General features: G+C 40.7%; 2 protein-coding genes across 4 annotated transcripts; both read left to right on the plus strand.

The window, feature by feature from the left end:
- Positions 1-1,303: 1,303 nt before the first annotated feature.
- On the plus strand, positions 1,304-7,385 carry LOC119732973. 3 transcript variants are annotated; one of them, XM_038206583.1, is made up of 4 exons: positions 1,304-1,409; positions 4,270-4,329; positions 5,431-5,582; positions 6,337-7,385. In XM_038206583.1, exons 2-4 carry the CDS (start codon positions 4,275-4,277, stop codon positions 6,574-6,576), a joined length of 447 nt encoding a protein of 148 aa, XP_038062511.1. In that variant the 5' UTR covers positions 1,304-1,409; positions 4,270-4,274; the 3' UTR covers positions 6,577-7,385. The 3 variants fall into 3 exon arrangements, with proteins under 3 accessions (XP_038062511.1, XP_038062625.1, XP_038062579.1); XM_038206697.1 differs by having other exon boundaries at positions 1,308-1,404; positions 4,268-4,329; XM_038206651.1 differs by lacking the exon at positions 1,304-1,409 and adding an exon at positions 3,773-3,996.
- Positions 7,386-8,909: 1,524 nt separating this feature from the next.
- Positions 8,910-20,456, plus strand: LOC119733172 (NLR family CARD domain-containing protein 4-like). Its single transcript, XM_038206787.1, has 5 exons — positions 8,910-9,133; positions 11,926-12,086; positions 13,798-13,965; positions 14,543-14,626; positions 15,245-20,456. The coding sequence occupies exons 2-5, from the start codon at positions 11,933-11,935 to the stop codon at positions 18,232-18,234; spliced, it is 3,396 nt and encodes a 1,131-aa protein (XP_038062715.1). The 5' UTR covers positions 8,910-9,133; positions 11,926-11,932; the 3' UTR covers positions 18,235-20,456.
- The last annotated feature ends 701 nt before the right edge of the window (positions 20,457-21,157 follow it).

Below are 21,157 nucleotides of genomic sequence, written 5' to 3' on the forward strand. Positions count from 1 at the left end.
TAAAATATAATATATAGGTATTCCCGGCCAATTTCCTAAAATTTGTATTCACTTCTGAAAGTCGGTCATTCATTTTTGCCTGAATTTGAGAATTGCTCTGAACACGCGTTTGATTTTCGCTACCAGACCATTACATTCCATTTCAGTTCAATCAATTGAGTGATTGAGCAGCACCTTTCGTTTATGTTCATTTAAATTCGTTTTCAAGACTTCTTTTTTGTTTTTAGAGGTGCGATTTCACACATTCACCATTCTATTTCACTTTAGTTTAATGCGTTCGGCACCAGATACGATTAGCGGTTTCTTTTTATTAACCGTCAATCAAATTAGCTGTACCTGAAATCAATTTAAAAAGGTATGATTGCGTAAATGAATGCACAGGTAACGTAATTGGCCGGTTTTTTCTCAAAACCGAATACACGGGCTATCGTTGACTTGAAAATCGTGCATTCAAATTCAGACGAAAGTGAATGACCAATTTTAAGATGTGAATGAATATTTCAGGAACTTGGCCGGAAAAACCTATTCAAAATGATTAAAAAGGGAATTATTAAATGATATTTGCGTGGTGGATGATTTCTCAAACATGAGCTTAAGCCCCAAGCACGAAAATCTTGCGTGTAGGCCCTAATGGATACCAAAAGATACGCATTTCAGCAAGAAAAAAGAAAACCCAGTTTTGCTTATGAAACTCAATTTAACTCAATGTTTGTGAAATGAAATTAAATAAAGGCAGGCAATTTTACTTACTACAGGAGGGCGGAGAGTGCCTTGCCTAAACACTTCCTGGTCACGGTCTTGGCTCATCTGTGGAATGATAGCACAGATGTTTTTGATTTTAATTGACACGGGTGAGGTGAGCAACGAAGCCCTTGAATACTCCAGGCAGGTATTTAAGAATTCTACATCATCCTGTCGTCTTGGCCCCCTACAACACCTGATCTGGGCGTCTTCGTCTTCCAAACCTGACGATCGATGTCTTCACCCAGCCAGTTGACCATCACGCCCCACCGTCTCAATATGACACTCTGCAGAATTGGCTTCTACATTGCCTTGTGCCATTCAAGCTTTCATCACATGTGTTAACCAGTACATACTGGTTTATTAAGGACAATCCATTGCACTAAAAAAAGTTGTCATCAAACACCAGCTATATGAACTCAACAATCAAGCACAAACTATTTAACCTTAGAGTTAGTGTAGGTTGGACCATTGACAAAAGCCCCTGTGTATAATAAATCCCAATTGGCGCTCCATACTTTAAGCAGGACATAACTTGTTAAAATGGTCAGGGGCCAGCAGGGAGCAACTCGCACGGGCATCGTGCAATGTGTTGTGCACCTGACATACACAATCACAATACATTCAATCCAAAGCACCATCAAAACTGAGCAGTTTATCAAAAGCAGGTGAGTAAGCCTATCAATAATTCCGATAACTTTTTTCGGTTTCTTCGCGATCCCTGTGTTTATGGTGCATGTTATTTTGTGGTGGCCACAAACGGTCAACCGTTTGTGCCTCTATCTCGCCGAAGGACACATAGGCCTACGTACAATGTACGTATTTTATGGGCTTAAGAGCCATATACATTATGTACATGTACATGTATGCATTTTTCGGGGTACGCTCTTAGAAACTATCAGATCACTAGCTCTAACCATTTTATGGGCGGGCCATTGCATTAAAAAGTGGGAGCTTCGCCCGCATAACATGTGGGGGGGGGGAGGCGTACAAAGTGCATTTCGAGTAATTCTGGGGAATTCTGCAGATTTTTGCTAAATCTGACAATTTTTTTGAAGTGCATTTAGCAGAATTTGGCCATGACGTTACTGTCACTCTGATCCGTCCCTTGGATAACACGCATGAACACTATCTCATTGACAAGGCATTTTGAAATAGAATATTGTGCGTTCTTATTATAAGACTAGCATGGATCAGCTTTACAAGTTTTGCCTTAGTCAAAAATCAAGGACCACCCACTTAACAGCCGTATGGTTACGAACACAAAGCGTCGTGCCGTTGTTAGGCAAAGCTAATCCGAGTACATACTTGGATAATATAACAAAGTGCAGTGAAATTCATGCACACCCCCCCCCCCCCCCCCCCAAATGGCATTTTGAACGTTGTGTTTCTCCAAAAATATGCTCAGGTTGATTGAAATGTTAAACTATAACGGAAGAAGAAATTGTAATCTCAGTTCAGTGAAAAATCGCCGTCATCGTTGAGTTTGCCCCGTTTTTTTCTCAGAACCCTAATTACTAACTCACAAAAAGAGACTGTCACGTTAGGGTGCTATCGTAAATAGTAGGCCTATCTTCTTGCTGTCTTCACCATGCAAAACCGTTCCAATCTTATGTTCACGTATTTGATTTTGATTTTGATTTGATTTATATCCGTGCTTTCTGACACATAGTAGTAAACCAAATAAACTAAATATAAATGAAGTAAACAATTCAAAGAAAATGAATGAACTGAAATATTTAAATGAAAATTCAATAAATTAAATCAATATAAAATCTGAAAAAGAATACAAAAGAAACCACGTAGGCGTTTCTGCATGTGCATGTACTTGTGCATGTACTTGTATGCATATCTCCATTTAACACACAGTCTCGGCGACATCCCATGCACATGCTTTGCCAGACATTATGTTGCCGTGATGTCATTTCAGGAAGAAACTGTTTTGGGTTTTGGGTTTTCTGTTCAAATTGAGAACCCCAAAATATACTGAAAACATTATTTGTGAGGAATGTTTGCTCATTGGCCCACTGTCAATGTACAAGGGCGGATCCAGAATAATTTTTTTTTTGGGGGGGGGCACCAAAAAAAAAGGTTTGGGTCCCCCAAAAATTGGGTACAAAATATTACGGCGTGGGGTTCGGGGCCCGCTTATGGGCCCCGAAATGTTATCGGATTCTAGATGCTCTGTGGTGCGATCTGAGGCAAATCTGACCACTTTGACCCTTTTTTAAGGAAAAGATGGCAGTATACGCAGTGCCTGCCTTTATTGCGACGTCACTTAAACATTTTTTTTTCAATGGGTTCGGGGTTTCTTTTGGAGGGGGGCATGGCCCCCGTTTCCCCCCCCCCCCCATCCACCCTTGGTCATGTACTGACACACCAATGAATCACCGAAAAAAATATCCAAAAATCTGGCAACTTTATTTTGCTGAAATATCTGTAATATTGAGGTTTCTGCCTGAAACGACATCACACTATTGCTCATGGTTATGGAAATTCGCATTTTAGCATAAAAAAAAAAACCAAAAAAGGCACGGAATACTCTTGAAAATGGCAAAACGATAATTGAAAATTAGGTTAAATGGGACACAAAGGTGCATTTATAAGGACTGCATTAAAATAATACATCGCATGGGCCCTTTAAATTTAGCACATGTCCTCAGACCAGGTCGCCTATGCTTGCGGGAGCGCAACCGTGGAATATCCCTGACCCGAATTTAAATTCAGGCTGTTTGACTTTATCTGTCCATAATTCCTTTCAATTTATAAACTTCCATGGTATCTTAATCAGACAATATCATTTGAAAGCAATTAATTGGTTTTGCAAGTTGCCCTCAACTCCAGAATCAGACGAACCCCAAATCATACAGAACAGCAAAAAGAAAAAAAAATACTTCCGACGGTAGCCATGGCGTGGAGTATGACCCGACGGCTGTTTGGTCCACTGGGATTAATGACTAATGCATACTAGTCAGGCGGTGTCAGGCTGGTTCTTTGTGTCGGCTTTGTGTGTTAATTTATAAGAAATGATGACTACACTCGCAATGTCGTCACACATCCGATGTGCTGCAGACACGGAACACGTAGTGTACTGCCAAATAACAAGATCAATCTTGTCTTCAGACATTCAACAAATCTGTTGCATGTAGGTCAATAGGCTACGCGCATTAAACGAATTGTGATTTCTTGTGAGAAGGTGAAACTCGGCAGCCCATACGTGTACACCCTCGTTTTGGTGACAAGGCAGCAACATAGGTTTGTGATTTCTTGAACATTTAGCGCAGTTGCCAACGTCAGAATTCCTCGGCATTGAAGTTGCACGCAGTTTATTATACGTGCAAGGAAAAAAAAGAAGCATTCCCGACAGTTAAGGAGCAATTTGGCGCCAATTAGTGATAAAATAGACGTTATAATAACGGCCGTTATCTGATGGCTACAACTTGAAATTGTCTTACTTGATATTCACGCTGATGATAAAATCGTGTCTCAAGCGTTGGAATTAAATGCACTTTCTTTTTTTCTTATCAGGCAAAATGAGAACCCTTTCAGTGACGTCGTTGGTGATTGTCACGTGGCTAACGTTACCATGTGAGTATATCTGTTTCTTGGCTGTAACACGTTCAAAGTGTACAAAGCTATCGCTACTTAACAAGGCCGACATTTCATAATATTAAGTTGGCATTATGCATGATATTGTTTTCTTGTTCCATCCATGTACTCAGTGGCCAATTTCTAATAAGTGGACTTCATTAAGCAATATCCTTTCATTATACCCATGATGCTTCGCAAGACTTGAAATTACACACGTGCATGGGCGTCGCCAGGTTTTTTTCTAGAGGGGGGCAAAAAAAAAATTTGCCAAAAAATGCTTGCATTTCTCAACACATTCTCGATTTATCAGTTTTAGAGGGGGGGCAGGGACATTTTGCCCCCCCCCCCCAAAAAAAATCATTAAATTTACACCACTTTGTCTTTGCGCCTCTTTTTCTTTTCTTTTTTTTTCTTTTTTTTTCTTCCTTTTTTTTTTTTTTTTTTTTTTGCTTTTCCAGGGGGGGGGGGGGCAAGTGCCCCCCTTGCCCCCCCCCTCGCGACGCCCATGCACACGTGTCAATGAGAAGTGGTGTAGTTTCAAGTCGCAACCTTAATTCGGACACAGCGTAATTAAGTTACAACACAGCCCCACTTCCATGGAAATATCGAGTGCGACGAGCATTCTCATTATTAGTTAATTGAATTTTAATTTGCCCATGATTATTTATTTATGTGGAGTGCTGTGGCCTCGTGGTTAAGGGCACTGATTCGTGGTCTGCGGGTAAAGCTGCAGGTCGTGGGTTCGAGTCCTGGCGGGGTCATGGTGCGTGCGCCCTTGGGCAAGGCGCTTTGTCACTCATTGCTTCTCTCCACCCAGGAGTAAATGGGTACCCGTGAGGGCAGAGATGGATATGTGATCGATTTTGCTTGCTTGCGCCTAACATGCAGCATTGAGCTGTATACTCCCCAGGGAGCTGAGATGGTATTTGGAATGTTTAATTGGCCCAATGATCAGGGGTAATAACAATACTGTAAGCGCCGTGATTTAGTTTACTAAAAAGGGCGTTCTTAAATGCCGATTATTATTATTTATTTATGCAGCCCTACCGTTCTTTCAGCTTAAACATTTCCAACGATTTTCTCTGTCAATTCTTGCAGTGATCACCAACTCACAGGATGCACAGCCCTCTGATATCATATGCTATGCGTGTACCTACCGCACTGTAGCCAGTGCAGTCGTCGGTGCACACTGTAACGATCCCATCAATTCGGCAGTATCAGCTAATATCACCTGCGACTCCATGTGCATGGTGCGTAACTTTTGTGAAACATTCGTTATTATCTGACTGGTAACTTGTAAACTGGTACTGAACAGCAATGTACAGCATCAGAACGCAAGCAATAGAACATTATCATGTTGCGGCCATCTTGATTTTTTCCCTTTCAAATGAACGTGGTTCCTTTTTGCACATAAAACATTTATCATTCATTACTTTTATTGGATACAGGGAACACGACTGAAATGGTGGCATTATGATAAAGGTTTATAGTGTGACCGTGCAATATTGAAGTTCCATTTACCATGGATATAACTTTTGTGTTTTACAGTGCGGCTGGGCCGTGGGTTGGGACGAATAATTCAATGACACGTGATCAACGATCCACCAATAAGATGAAGGGGATTATTTAGCCAGCAATCGATTAGATGCAGCAATCACTCTGATTGCGATTTCAATGTGCACTTCCTTCCTCAAGCGCAAACACAATGACATGAAAACACAACATGATCATATTCACGGCAAATTGTACACAGATTAGCAAGAGGGTCGTCAGAACTACCTAGGGAAATCAGAGAGTGTTTTTCCCGTTGCAGATAACAGTTTCTATAATCCCTCACATGTCAAGACGCATTATCTTTAATTGGAGACAGCAGGATACCTTCCAACCGAAAAATATAACAAAATGGGGCTTATAGGGACTGAGACTATAAACACTTCAGGCTTACATGATATTGGTTATAGGCTTATCATAACATTGTTGAATATTGTTTCTAAATTGTGACAGAAACGCACATATAAGGGAGGGGTGGAGCAGATCAGGCGAGGCTGTTACTCGGACTTACGGGAACCCGGCCCGTGCGAGACCTACTATGACAAACCAGTGCCTGGATCAGACCCCCCAGAGACTGTGACACAAGTATGCTGTCAGGAGTCATACTGTAACCATGGCAACATCCACACCTTAGGTTTAGTCACTCTGATACTCACTATGTTTAGTATCCTACTCGTCAAGTGGTTTGGATGATGGCGGTAAACAAGTCATCGACTGCAACAATGCTGCATGTAATCATGTGATTATGATCACGTGATATCAATTCAGTTTTCCTGCATGTTTTGATTTGAAGGAAAAAAGCATGCTAAAAATTCAGATGCATGTGTTAAAGGAATATCACTACCATAACGTTAAAATTGTAAAGTTTTCAAAATATGAATATTTTACTACATAATATGTTGGATTAAGTGGTGTGCATTTCCGTGAGTACGGGAATCGGTAAACTATTTGAGAAAAGTACGGATACCCGGGTACATGTAAAAGAAACCCAACCGCAAAATTCAAATCCCGGAAGTTGTGTGAAGGGTTTTCATAGCTTTATGGTGTAAACTACAATTGTCACGAGCGTCATCTGTCGCGCGTCAAATACATATCAACGTGAAATCAGTGTTGGTTTAACATGTAGCCTGGCTTTTAATTTGAAAAAAAAACACACAAAATGGCATTCAAATTAGTTCTTTGACATTGTCTTATAAGTTGTTAAGTAATTTATAAAATTGGGTATGGGCGTAACCGATTACATAATCTGGAACTGGTTCCTGACATCAGTGGTCGGGTATACTCGGGTACCCGGTTGCGATGCACACCATATAGGTGGTTTTTGAGTCAAGTTGCATGTCCTGGATTGATGGGTATGTTCAGCCGTAACATACCCTTGCAAACCAGCAAGTAACAGTTTAAAAACTTTGTAATTTTACGCTATTTTCAATACCTACATGAAACGTCCACTTACGACGATGATAGTATTGAAAGGGATAATAACTCGACATTTAACACCCCCCCCCAACAAAAAAAAGGAACAGACTGCTTATAATTCCAAGAAATGTAAAATTCTACATGTGTAAGTCGAAAACATACTGGTTAATTTTTCATATTTTAGGTTGACCAACGAATGAGATTTTGTATTTTGAATATCAGTATATCGTGTGTTATATTTTTTTGTAGTCGATTTTTTTGCTTTTATTGGTATTTGTTTTCGTGAACAATGTTATGCCACAAGGCCAGAAAAAGAGTGCAATTTTGAAAGTTTTTGTAAGCTTAAAGGTACGTAGTTCATTTTCTTTGTTTTAAGCAACAAGATTGCTCCAAATCTTTTGTATAGGCTGCGTTACGACCCAACTCCTTGAAGTTTCTGCTCAGTGTATACCATACATTTTGATATAAAACAGAGAAAACGCATGCACAATATACGGGTCTTTTAACATGGATTGTGTTGCCAACGGTCAGAAGAAAGTGAGCTCGTATGTATCCCATTTCGAAACCATCCTCAATTTTAGTTTTCTTCCAAACGATGCTGTGTCAGGCGGAATAATTTCACATATAGTATTTGAGACCAGTCCCATCTTCACCTTTAATCAGGTTCCTGTCATTAAATCTTCAGGCGCTTTTCCGAGTGATTGTAAATGATCCTACGTGACTTTAATAGTCAAGATGGGAATGTGTGTTATATTTTTGGAATATGAAATAAAAACAAGAACTTTTGCAAACTTTAAATAAATAATTGCTTTTAATTCATCCATTGGTGTCATTCTTAAACCTTTCATTTGATTTTGAGCGCGTATTCCAAATGCATTGTTTGTAAAGTGTACAGATAAACCTGCGCTTTGATTGCAATGCACAAGTCGGCCATATTGAATTGAAATTGAGGTAAACTCTTAATTTTTGGAACTTTTGAAGCGAAATAATAGCAAGTAAATTACTAATTGATTCCAGCCTGCTTCAATAAATAATTTCAAACGTGTAATTAAACATTCCCTAATGTTTAAAGCCAGATAAGAAACCCAGTAACATACGGCTGCATTATGCCTGCATAAATAGTCTGGCTCCATCTTATTCAATAATCAACAAACAATGAAATTAATTCGGGGAACTCGACAAAAATGGCCAACTCGTGCATAAGGCCCAACGGAGCTAACAATTTGGCACTTGCCGTAACTGCTTAACATTCTCAAGTGGGTGTTTTGTTCTTTTTTTTTTGTTATCCGTTAATTTTGGTGCAAGTTTGTGTTTTCTTTTTTTTTTACGAAACTGTTTCATGCTTTTTTCGGAAGAAGAGTTGTTAATCCAATAACACAAACAAATTGCAATGATAAAGAAACGCGCATCAAATTCTCGTCCCACTGAGTGACGGCGCATTTTCCAACATGTCCAATCCGGTTCATCGCGACAGAAAGAGGTGAAAGATGGCAAGCTCCCCTGCTTATCAATAGCGCCCTCACAGGGGCGAGATTGGCGTTATGTGTCCATGCAAACTAGGTCATGGCCAGAACGAGGAAATAAAAGCGAGGAAATAAACCAAAGTAACTTCTACGCTATTGGAAGTGAGTGTGGGTGCGGCGTTTACTTCACTTAAGCTTTCTCGTAATTACGGAGAAAATATTGTTGCATATAGTAGTGCTATGATGGGATAACTTGATGATGCCAAGCTGTCTTACTCGCTCTCGATGAGAGAGTCGGAGATTGTGATACCCCGGTGCAGTTCTCCCTAAGTTTGTGTACGAGGCTGTTCTGATCACATTCACGATACAAGGTGTGTTAATATACTGGATATAGGATAGGCCTACAAAACTTCAATGAAACATTCTTTACTAATAGTTGTGAGTTACGGATGGTGGTTCTTAAAAAGCATATTTCATTGCTCTATGTTAAAAGCATTCAAATTCACTCGTATATTGCCAAGTTTTTATTCATGTATCTGATTATATAATAATAGTGCAGTTTTTCAGAAATCTACAACAAAAGTACATTTAACCGACCCAAAGCAAAATGGGATTGCCTATGGATGGGCCCACCATGCATATACCAACCCGGAAACTACCGACTTCCTATCATGTTCCCCTGTCAGTGCAGTGCTTATAACGTCATACAAACTGGCAACCGTTGGACCTGGCAACCCAAACATTTCAAGCATCCTTTGCATGTTTTATTTTCCACATACAGGATGTTACCACTTATAAACTATTACCGTTTCACAAGGTATTATTTAAGCAGTGTAGAACCGTTTGCAGGAAGTTTGTATTTAAAGAACTGTCACACTGTGTGTAGTTTAACGAAGCTATGTCCAATTCCATCCAAAAGCGAATTACATGCAGTTTTCGAAACACGGCCACAATATCGAACAAACCTGCAAGAACTATTGTTGGCCTTTTTTTCTCAGTCATAGTGCGGCTGGTTCGGATTGCAGATCATCCATTTTTGACTTCAAGTTTCAATTTGGTGTGATGTTGACCCTATGCAGTTACTTTCAGTACCGCAGACGCGTTTATGTTTTTTCTGTCTTCCTCTTGACGTGTTTGGAGGGCATGCTATAAATAATAATTTCGGTATCTCATCAACGGCTACGTGTCGTGTAGAGCATGAAACACGCCTCCATTGTTGAGTTTAAGCATTTCAGGAGTTTTGTATAGCAGTTCCGTATTGTGAAACTTTGCCAAACCTTAGTTTTGGACTTCAAGTCGGTCTAGTATATAAAGTAATTAACTGGATCAAAAAGTGATGTTAGGGGCCATTCAGAATTTTCAATGTTTTAAAATTTCGATCTTTTTTCCAAATTGTGGATGGTGGGTCAAGCTAAATAATTGAAAATCGAAATTCACTTTCCATGGAAAAAGGATTAAAAAAACAAAGAAAGATAGATCTTTTGACCTGAACAACGCGCAAGCGTGTTTCTTTTTCAACTTGGTCCCCTGTATGTACTGTACATGTACGTCATGCATATATAGACCCACTGTGGCGTGAGAAGGTAGACTTGGATGCCGGGCGTTTCTAGCGGTTAGGCCGTGCAGAGGCAGCAGGGTACCAGGTGTACTAGATAGATCGGCTCTATAACACGCCGCGGGTGTCGATTACCAATCGCTATAAAAACTTGACTATTCAACCACTGGACTCCAAGACTACGAGGACCGCAGCCTGTGATGTGATGACTGCCCAAACCTGATTTTTTTTTCGCTCGTACCCCGCCCTGCAAACAGGGCAGGGGGTACGAGGGAATGTTTTTCTCAGCTACCTCACGTGACAGGCACAACCTCGTATGTCACATGTCATCCACCTCATCCAGAAATAGCCCCATAAATGTGGCCAATTTACTGGACTTCCTTCGTAAATAAAGGCTACACTGCCACCATATACAAAAACATGTCGAACTTTGTCAAATTTTGATTTTCACATTTAGGCTTAGTTTGTAGTTCATTTTTGCTTTAGAAGCATACTCACCCCCTTTATAGGGTAATTAGAAAGTGCTGCCTTTTTCAGGTGTCTATTTTTCGTGAAATTTCCAGATTTGTTTGCACACGTTTGCGTATCAAAATTTCAACATGAAATTTTACGAAAAATAATGTTGAAATTTTGATACGCAAACGTGTGCAAACAAATCTGGAAATGTCACGAAAAATAGACACCTGAAAAAGCAGCACTTTCAGGCTGATTAGCCTATAAAGAGGGTGAGTATGCCTCTACAGCAAAAATAAACTACACACTAAGCCTAAATGTGAAAATCAAAATTTGACAAAGTTCGACATGTTTTTGTACATGGTGGCACTGGCAGTGTAACCTTTATTTACGGAGGCAGTCCAGTAAATTGGCCACATTTATGGGGCTAATCCAGAAAATGACAAAACCACGGTCATCTTTGTGGCTTCCAAGACTGCAACCTGTCTTTCCAAACAGCATATCAGCTGGTAAAACACAAGAAAACTGAAGGCCACCACTGCAAAAGAGGATGACCGACAACTTCACGCCGTCTCTGAACTAGACACACATGTACATGGGTACACATGAACATGAACATGGGTATACATGTACATGTTCAAGTATATGTACACACTGTACATGCAAGTGCATGTACATGTACATGTTCAGTTTTTTATTAATCGAAATTAGATGTGGGTGGGGGGGTCAAAATAATTTGGAAAAAAAGTCGAAAGTTTAAAACATTGAAAATTCTGGATGGTCCCTTACAACAACCACCACCCAGCATCACCTATTAAAAGGGATTAACATTTAGATCCCCTTCAAACGGTAGCAACGTTAACCGTAGTCTAGTTACTGTTATTTAAAAAAACAAACAAACAAACAAACAAACAAACAAACCTTTATGCAATTTTGTTCAAGGCTAGGCCTAATATAATAGTCGGGTTTGCGGTAACATGTGGATTACTCAGTCTCTTTGGAGAAGAAGTTCGGTTCTTAAAAGAAACCGGTTGGTTGTGTGTTTCACAACTAACCGGTTCTTTCTAGAACCGCATCACTTCTTCTCAAAGGGGATTATTCCACATGATGTTCCTATATACACTACCACCATGTAAAGTTCCAACTCTTTTTTAGGCATAAAATGGCCGACAAGGATCCAAGAAAACGCTGCAGCCCAACCCAAGAGACACAGGCGAGTGGAAATCAACAACAGGAAACGGAACGGAAACAAGCAAACACCGGTGTCACTCAAAATGAAACACGACAAATGGTGCAAGCCAGACCAGAGACACAAGGTATGAAACTCATTTTGAAAGAAAATACACATTTCAGTCATTATGAGGGTCGCGAGGGAATGGGAGGGGGGCAAGGGGGCGCTTTCCCTTCCCAGAAAAGCAAAACTATTCAAAAAAAAAAAAAAAAACCCTCAGCCACAATTTCTGTATCATGATTAGCCGAGCGCGAGTCACATGGCATATTCGCTTTTATTCCTATCTTGCTGTGCTAGGCCATCTATGCTTGTTTTACATACCTAGTGTGGACAATCCTTTGTTTTCGTGTAGTTAACAAAACTAGTGAAAAAAACGCATTTTACTCACACTGTAAAAACCCTTTTATCCCAAATTCTTTTATATGATTCCCTTTAGTGTTTTTCTAAAAATTTGCCACAAATAAACCTAACCCCAAAATGCCTCTACCTGTTTTGCAAAGGGGGAAACATTGTGTGGACGTGGACGTCGCTGCTACCTGGTTTATGTAGACACCTTTTGTTCGGAAGTCCACACGGTGAATGTAATGCTTGTACACAAATAATGTACAACCAAAGTACCATAGAACTGGGTCCCAATTTCATGGCTCATTTTCTCAATCATAAGGTGATGTCTCAAAACCACCAAACTCACTGGTTTGACTGGAATTTTGCTGGTGCACAATTTTAACATGTATTTAGATGGGGTTACGATCGAGTATAAGCTTTATGTGGCTTCTCTGGGCTCCCATATAGTTTGCACTAAATTTTAGTCAGGCACCATTGGCGGTCATCAGCCGACATTTGCGTCGCGGCACCACTTTTGGGGCAAGCTCAATACCAGAAATCGAAGATTTTTTTTTGCCTCAGCGAAAAATCCCAGCTAATTACTGTAGCAGAAAATTATGTGCGTGCGATAAGCATATTTCACGGGTAACAAGGAATGTTGGCTTCTGCGCATGCGTACATCCCGTAACTAAGGATTCTGCGCTGACAATGTTAGCAGGGTGCAACCCTGCATTAAAATTCCCATAGACATTAGTGCTAAATTCACATACTCTATTTTTTTTTAAAAATACTTAGAACGTTCACAGCTATTTAAGCTGCACAGAAAAATGACGACGATCAACATGTAATTTTTTGGTGGGTTGACTTTCTGAGAAATTCTCATCCAAAGAAGACGACCCCTATTTTCCCAAAGCGGAAAGGTAGCCATCTTGAAATACGATCCCTCCACAACATGGCCAAATAGCGCCACTTTTGAGCTCAATTGTACCCAAAATGCTCCGAATTGGAAGCCCCAAGTCCGGGCCAGAGGTTTATTGCCATATCTCTTCAATTCCCCAATTTTACGGCTCTCAGAACTCTCTAATATAGACTATTTTGAGGGTACAACTTTTATTCATGGCTCAGCGGATGGATTTATGCCTATCTGCCGGTGTGCAACCAGCACAGAATTTTACTGCTAGCGAGGTTAGCACAAAATGGAGGCGGTAAGCACGGAATTATGTGGTTATCAATAGAGTCATGAAATTGGATGGTTTTTTTTTGTCTATAAAACCCTTCCTGTTTGCAAAATCGTGTGGCTGTCGGCAATATGCTGCCATGAAAGCGCCACCTATAGTTGTCCACTAGTGTCCAAAGTCCGAGTCGTACATTGCCTCCAATAAGTCCCCCCCCCAAAAAAAAAAAAAAAAAATGGATGCCCAACTGATATAAACACCTGTGATAACTGTGTAATGGTCTGTTTTACCTTCCAGTATCACTAGACATGGCGTCTCAGCTGACTCAGTTAACACTGGAATCCAAGTCGGCGCAGATTTGCTCCACCGGGAGTGTCAATGTTCCTGGTGACTACAACCCATCATTCCACGCCCCAGTATCTGGAACGGTCAACATCCATTACAATGTAACAGCTAATCCAAAAGGTAAACATTAATAAAGAATACCCTTAATCTTGTATTGTTCTGACTTTGAAAATAAGTCGCTGCCCGCTTACTTTTGATTTGTGGTGTAAGGATGTCGTAGTGGGTTTGATGCCTGCCTGGGCCAATTGGGTTTTCAGTCCCTGCCTGATTCCGTGGGTTGTCCCCAGAATATTCTTGTACGGTTTTCCTCGCATCTCTAAAACTGTCTCCTCTTTACTAGTTTCCATTCCAAGGGAGACCAGTGGATTCTACTACATGGGCTGCCCAGTTAATTAGTTGAATTTAATTTGATTTCATTTAATTTGATTAATTAACATATGTACATTGCATGGATTTTGCTTACTGGGCTAGAATGCGGTCACGGTACCTGACCAAAATTCGTAATGTACATAGGTCAGCGCGCACTGTTTGATTGATTGGATTCTATTCTAAAGCTTGATTGCGAAGGAAATTCGTTCACGATGTGCTTGAGGCATCCTCCAAATGTGCCTTTAAAGAAATGGAAAGCGGTTCCACTCCACTTCACAACCATTACTTCACCAACTACCTTCAATTTGTTTTGACTATATTTATTTAGATGCCCCGCCAAACCAGGTGCCAGAGATTCCCGGATGCTCATCGACTGAACCATGTACGCAAGGACCGAGTCCTTCAACACAAGGTAACGTAATCCTGTGTTAAAGAGGCATTCTGATTGATAAGATGTGTCTCAGGTTTAGCCTAAAATTAGGAAAACAGACGGGCAGGACACTACCACCTTTGCGGGAGCATTAAATGCTAATGTGGTTGAACTAATCCCATCTGTATTTCATTTTGAATCTTTGAAAAGACATCTACTGGACACTTGTCTTGAGAGTTTTGCTGAAAAGACCACCCCGAATCTGCTGCCCTAGTTGTTATGATCAGAGATCTCAAATGTTCTCGAACGAAATGTGAACGATATATGTGATGCGATCAAGCTAAATGAGTCGTTTGTCGAGTCTGGTCAATTTTTTTTTACAGATTTGAAAAGAGCACAGTCTCAGCATTACCTCTGTGAAAACTGCATGCTGATACCATCTTTAGTTTTAAAAATATGGAACTCGGAACACCAAGAGATGTGATGAGGTGATGTGACGAAGTAGCCCTATTTTGGCCTGTATCTCCAAATGAAAATTCCCGACAAAGACTCATTTAGCTTGATCGCATCACATATTTTGTCTCAGTCGCCAGTAAACTCAACTGTACGAAAGATTGAATTATTGACATTTTGTGCATTTGTCATGCTGTACTCATGCAGATACTTCTCAGCCGTTCAAGAGACATCATCAAGTACCGGAACGAGTTGTTACCTACGCAGAAATGCACACGGCTGCAAACAGTTGCGAGGCAGCCCTGAAGTCACATTACAAAAGCACGGGTAGCTACGTTCAGATGATCCCTTGGGTCGATGACGACACCAAACATATTATGGATATCTACACCACATTACTGCTGGAGAGCATGGGGGAGGGTGTGGTCTGTTCTAGATTGGAACTAGAATCTTACCAAGATATTTTCTTCTTTAAGACCAAGGAGGGTGATGCTATCAAACGGGCAATTCTTAACGGGTTAGCTGGAAGAGGCAAGTCAACTTTGGTTGACAAGATGGCGTATGATTGGGCTGCGTTCAGTCAGGCGCTGCGCATGTTCAAACTTGTCTTTGTGCTAAAAATGTGCGCGCTGGAACACAATTCAGAGCTCATTGATGCGATTTTTGACCAACTTTTAGATCACGACACGAAAATAGACAGGTTAGCTTTGAAGGAGTTCATTCACAGCTATCCCAATGGCATACTTGTCCTCTTGGATGGCTTCGATGAGTTCACGATGTCCACTGCCAAGATCTGTCCCGAGTCTGTCCTGGGAATTATCAATCGAAAGATTTGCAGAGAATGTTGGGTAGTGGTGACAACAAGACCATCCCACATCAATAGTTTGATGTCAAAACAGCTGATCCAGGATCCATTCACTCACGTGTTGGTTTCAGGCTTCAGCTCAGATAACATCCAAGAGTATGTGACAAGATTCTTCTCGACAGAACCTGTCAGTGCTGTGGGTTTGGTTGAGAAAATTCAGTCTTCCGGTGTTTCGTCTGACCTTGCAAAAAGCCCCATGCTTCTGCTGTTGATGTGTCTGCTCTGGCGAAACAACGGTTCACTCCCGGAGACGACCACTCGACTTTACGATCAGGCGATACAGTATGTATTCCGAAGAAAAGCAGACATGTCGCCAGAAGAGATGTCAGACGTGGTTATCGCACTGGGAAAAGTGGCCTTAGTGGGTCTCCTTTCTCCCGATCAATTGCTCTGCTTTGGAGAACGAGATTTTGAGAAGAGTGCACTGGACGCGGCCGTTAAGGTGGGTATCTTGACGAAGCAAAGGGAAATTGGTCAGGGGCTCAAGGTCTACAACAGCATACAGTTCATCCACAAGACAATTCAGGAATACTGCGCCGCAAAATATTTGCACACCTTGTCGGAAGATGAGTTTCAGAAAACCTTTGATAAGGTTGACAGGTTGGATGAGTACGAGTACCTACTGCGGTTCTGTTGCGGTGACAATGATGCGTGCAGTCAGATCATTTTACGGATGCTTGAGAGGTGTTTCTTTACAGAGCAGAAGGAGGCCTATGCACCTGTGTCGAAGATGTTGTCTCGTGAGCAGCATGAGACGAGGCGCACGAAGTTGGCCCTTTCATGTTGTTTGGAGAGTCAGTCCAAGACATTACCACCAGTAGACTTCGTGAGTTCAGTTCTCACTACAGAAATCAGTCTCAGTGATTGGGACCGTGATAGTTTACATGCATTCTCCTTCGTAATGGAATCAGTCGCTATCTCGACTAAAAAGGAGACAAAACCTTACTTAGCCAAGGTGCAGTCAGTGAACTTGCAGAGTTGCAAAGTTGGCAAGTTCTGCGAAGATTTAGAGCACTCAGCGGGGGCTATGACAAATCTGGAGCAAGTAAACCTCGTCAGATGCTCTTTGACAGCGACTAATGTTAGCAATGTTGCATCTTCGTTGAGCCAGGCAACCACCCTAACCAAGCTTGATCTATCGCACAACAAGACTCTCAGTGGTTCAGCAAACTTATGGTCACCTTCATTGACACACTTGAAGTCTCTTAAATCTTTGACCTTGAAGTATTGCTCACTGATGCCTGAAGATTGGAGGCAAGTTCTTTTGTCCCTCTCTGAGCTTCCCGGTTTAATCGAGTTAGATCTCTCCTCCAACAATGAGATGCAGTGCTCTGGGAATATATGTTTTACTCACTTGAGGTATTGTAAGTGTCTTCAAAGACTGGACGTGAGTAACTGTAGTCTGGGAGGCACTGATGTGACTCAAATATTCACCTCAGTGAGTTATCTGACCGGGCTGGTTGAAATAAATTTGTCTTTGAACGAATCAATCAGTGGCTCAGCTTCACAGTGGTCCAATCAGTTGGAGGACTGCAAACACCTCAAGAAGTTAAATCTGAAGCACTGCTCACTGACTGGGGGAGATTTGATGCAAGTCGCAGCATCATTGAGAAAAATACCTAACTTGATGGAGTTGTATCTTTCTTCACCTGACGTAGAAGGGGACCCAGTTGCACCCAGGTGCTACTTAGAGCAGATGAAACCTCTCCACAAATTTGACATACATTGTCGGATCACTTCTGCTTCAGTTCTCAAACATGTCATTGAGTTACTGAGCAGTGCAACCAATTTGGTTGAGTTAAATCTCATCTTCAGCTATCAGCTCGAAAATTCAATGGCGGTGTGGTGTCCGCATTTGAAACAACTGAAGAATCTTCGGAGACTTACGTTTGATGAATATCGATCAGAACTACAGGATCTATCGCATCTTGCTTTGGCCGTTGGACAAATGCCAAATATTCAGGAGTGTGTGATCAGTCACGAGTACGGTGTGTTCGATTTCATCACAAACACGCTTCTGTCGGAAACCAATCTTGTGGCTATAACTAATGGTGGAATCATTCTGAATCTGAGTGGCTGTTCCTTGAGCGGCGAAGCCATAGACACCATCCTAGAAACAATGACAAAGAGGGGCGACTTGATTGAGATGAATCTCAGTGGCAGTACACTTACAGGTTACAAGGCAGTTTGGTACAAGCACTTGAAGAATCTCAAACTACTCCGAAAGCTCGTTTTAAGGCACTGCTCCCTCAACAGTCAAGATGTGAAGGAGATTCGAGAGGCTCTTGGTGCCGGTAGCTTGGTAGAAGTGGATCTGTCACAAAATGAGTGATTCTCTAGTTTGCGCCAGAGATGCGCAGGCTGTGTAAATAGAATGCCAAAGTAGCATCAATTCATCAAGACCACCGAAAACTGTCCCAGACCCATTTTTCGTCCGAGATAAGATTCGATATAGGCCACCTATGCAAAAACAGTATTACATGTATTTGCATTACAGTATATGAAAGCGAAAATAAAATATCGTTCAAGACCGAAATTTCATTCAAGACCTACCAGAATCGTGACGTAACGTACGCCATGCCTTAATAAGCCGTACTGTTTGTTTTACAAATATTTTCATGATCACTGCTCCACTGGTCCATCCAACCAGGTTCCTCCAATCAAAATGTTGAGAGAGGAACTCGTTTGTCTGCCTGTTCTCATCCATATACTGTTGCAGATGAACAAAAGGATCTATTGCAATAGCTTTTTTTTCCCACGTGCTGCATCTCCTTGGAATTCCTTGCCTGGTGCTTGTTTCCCTCCAACCTATGAATTGTCCTGTTTGAAGAGGAATGTTAATTCCTACCTTCAGTTTTCCCGAGTACCTATACTCTTCTTTGTTATTTCTCTTCTAGCCCTGTGCCCAGAGTGGCTTCTGGCCTTGTTCAAGGCGAATATGAATGACAAAAAAATACCGTCTGCATCCTCATTACACTGTAAACATCAGAAACTTGTCAAGCACACAGTACTGAGCGAGGTTAACTTGGTCAGTTTGCCAAGCGTATAATTTGGGTAAGCTGCGACCACAGCATCATTAAAAAAAGGTCAAATCTCTTCCTGTAATGCGACAACTGAGTTCCAGATCAATAAAGAAATTAAGTACTTTACAAAAAAGGGTAAGAAAAATACTACGGGTACGTACATGTACATGGACCGACTGACGTGACCAAAATGACGATGAATTGTGTTTCATAACATTGTGCGCATATTATTTCATCAACCCAAAGTTTAAATGCTAGAGCGCCAGTAACGTACACAGATTCTTCCAGCAAACCTACCTTCCAAGTGGAAAAGTACTTATCTAAAATATCATGCCAAAATGCTCAACTTCTTCCTAATTAGCGAAATCGGGTTAATATGGCGGTTACCGTGATAGTAGGCCTATGTTGGTTATTTTTGTGTAATTTACAAATAAAGTTGAACCCTGATAAGAAGAGCAGCGTTAATTAATACAACATCCTGCTTATAACAAGCAAATCTTAGGTCAAAAGTATTTATTTTCCTTTGTTTTTCATTACTGTTAATACAAGGTACTGTTATAACAAGGTAATTGTGAAGTCCCAAGGACCTTGTTACGAAGGTACACTCAGTCTGTTCCTATCATTTTAAATGACACTCATCTTGATCAGGTTAAGGGTACCAAATTTTTGGGAATACATATTGATGAGAACTTAACTTGGAAGAATCAAATAGACGTTATAACAGCTAAAATATAAAAAAATATTGGTATAGGCCTAATGAACCGTCTAAAATATTTGTTACCTAGTAGCATATTTCTAACCTTGTACAACTCATTTGTTTTACCGTATTTAAATTACTCAATTCTGACCTGGGGTAGTCAAACTCCTAAATGCAACAAACTGATTACTCTACAGAAACGTGCAGTTCGAGTAATTTTTAAAACTGGCTATTGTGAACACTCTGGGCCTCTATTTGCAAATTTAAAATTGTTAACATTCATTGACCTGTATCATCTTAACTTAGGAAAATGTATGTATAAATATGTGAATCGTGCATTACCTGCTTGTTTTAACCCCTGTTTTACACTTACTTCAAACATTCATTCATATAATACCCGCAGTACTACTAGGAAAAATCTGTATGTTAATTATTGTAGAACGACATTGTCCAAAAACAGTGTTGTCCAACGTGGCACTCTATATTGGAATAGTCTGGATAACTCTTTTAAATCATCACCCAATCTCTCTATTTTTGCTAGAAAACTAAAAAATTAATTTTTAATTGCATACTAAAACAATGTAATAGGGATAATAACGACCTTGATTACTGTCTTACACCGGTGTTTGTGCTCTGTCTTTCCATGTATGTCTGTCACTTGTCTGTCTGACCACAGGCTGGGGAACAAAAGCTTATGCTTCACCCCGGACCTAGATGCTGCCATTTAGTTAATGTTCACTATTGTAAATATATGTATCGCCAATTTGAATATATAACATTATGTATCGTCCTTTATGCAGCATCGAAATAAATGTATGTATCTCTAAAAAAAAAAAAAAAGGGGTTTGACTGTATAAGTTCAAATATTTACACGGATACAAAAGTTTAATGATTCAGTATTTTGTGAAGGCCCTATGTGAATGTTATTGAACACAATGCAATGCAATATGCCTTCATGTCACTAATGCTCATCATAACAAAGGATTCCTCAAAAGTGCCCTAGTAATAGTTAATACAGTATAGGCACTGTAGCTCGCAAACCTGAAGAAAAACAAACCCGGCGCAGAGAGGAGACGAGAAGAAATTACAGTTTTAGGGGGTGGAGGAAAACTCCAGAGGAATATTTGGGGAAAACCCAGGACATCGGGTAGGGACTGAAAACACAATCCACATGTGTATATACCGGGGCAGGAATCGACCCAGGTGTAGCGTGAATTTAGGTTTCTATGAAAATCGGACTCATTGGTAATACTGCGCATGCGTAAGTATGATAATTAGGAAAGTGACCGGTCACGTGAGAGGGATTAACCAATAAAAGGCAAAAGGGGTCCGATTTTCATAGGAGTCGGATTTTCATGTGACACCGGGTCACAGTGTTGGGAGGCGAGGAAAGAACCGCTACTCCCCATAAGTTAAACCCGTGAACGTGGCTGTATACAACGCCACGTTCACGGGTCTACGGTACCCCTAAGTTAATTACGAAAACTCATCTTCTTCACTATAAAAAAAAAAAAAGCTATTTCACTAGGAGGAAA

Source organism: Patiria miniata, unplaced genomic scaffold (assembly GCF_015706575.1).
Source record: "Patiria miniata isolate m_02_andy unplaced genomic scaffold, ASM1570657v1 HiC_scaffold_1, whole genome shotgun sequence".
Lineage (NCBI taxonomy): Eukaryota > Metazoa > Echinodermata > Asteroidea > Valvatida > Asterinidae > Patiria > Patiria miniata.

Bases quoted from the DNA above. Each gene is read 5' to 3' on its own strand.
- LOC119732973 (XM_038206583.1), top strand. From the start codon at position 4,275: ATGAGAACCCTTTCAGTGACGTCGTTGGTGATTGTCACGTGGCTAACG. The intron at 4,330-5,430 runs GTGAGTATATCT...CAATTCTTGCAG, and splicing joins CACGTGGCTAACGTTACCAT to TGATCACCAACTCACAGGAT. The intron at 5,583-6,336 runs GTGCGTAACTTT...AAATTGTGACAG, and splicing joins CCTGCGACTCCATGTGCATG to AAACGCACATATAAGGGAGG.
- LOC119733172 (XM_038206787.1), top strand. From the start codon at position 11,933: ATGGCCGACAAGGATCCAAGAAAACGCTGCAGCCCAACCCAAGAGACA. The intron at 12,087-13,797 runs GTATGAAACTCA...TTTACCTTCCAG, and splicing joins AGCCAGACCAGAGACACAAG to TATCACTAGACATGGCGTCT. The intron at 13,966-14,542 runs GTAAACATTAAT...ATATTTATTTAG, and splicing joins TGTAACAGCTAATCCAAAAG to ATGCCCCGCCAAACCAGGTG.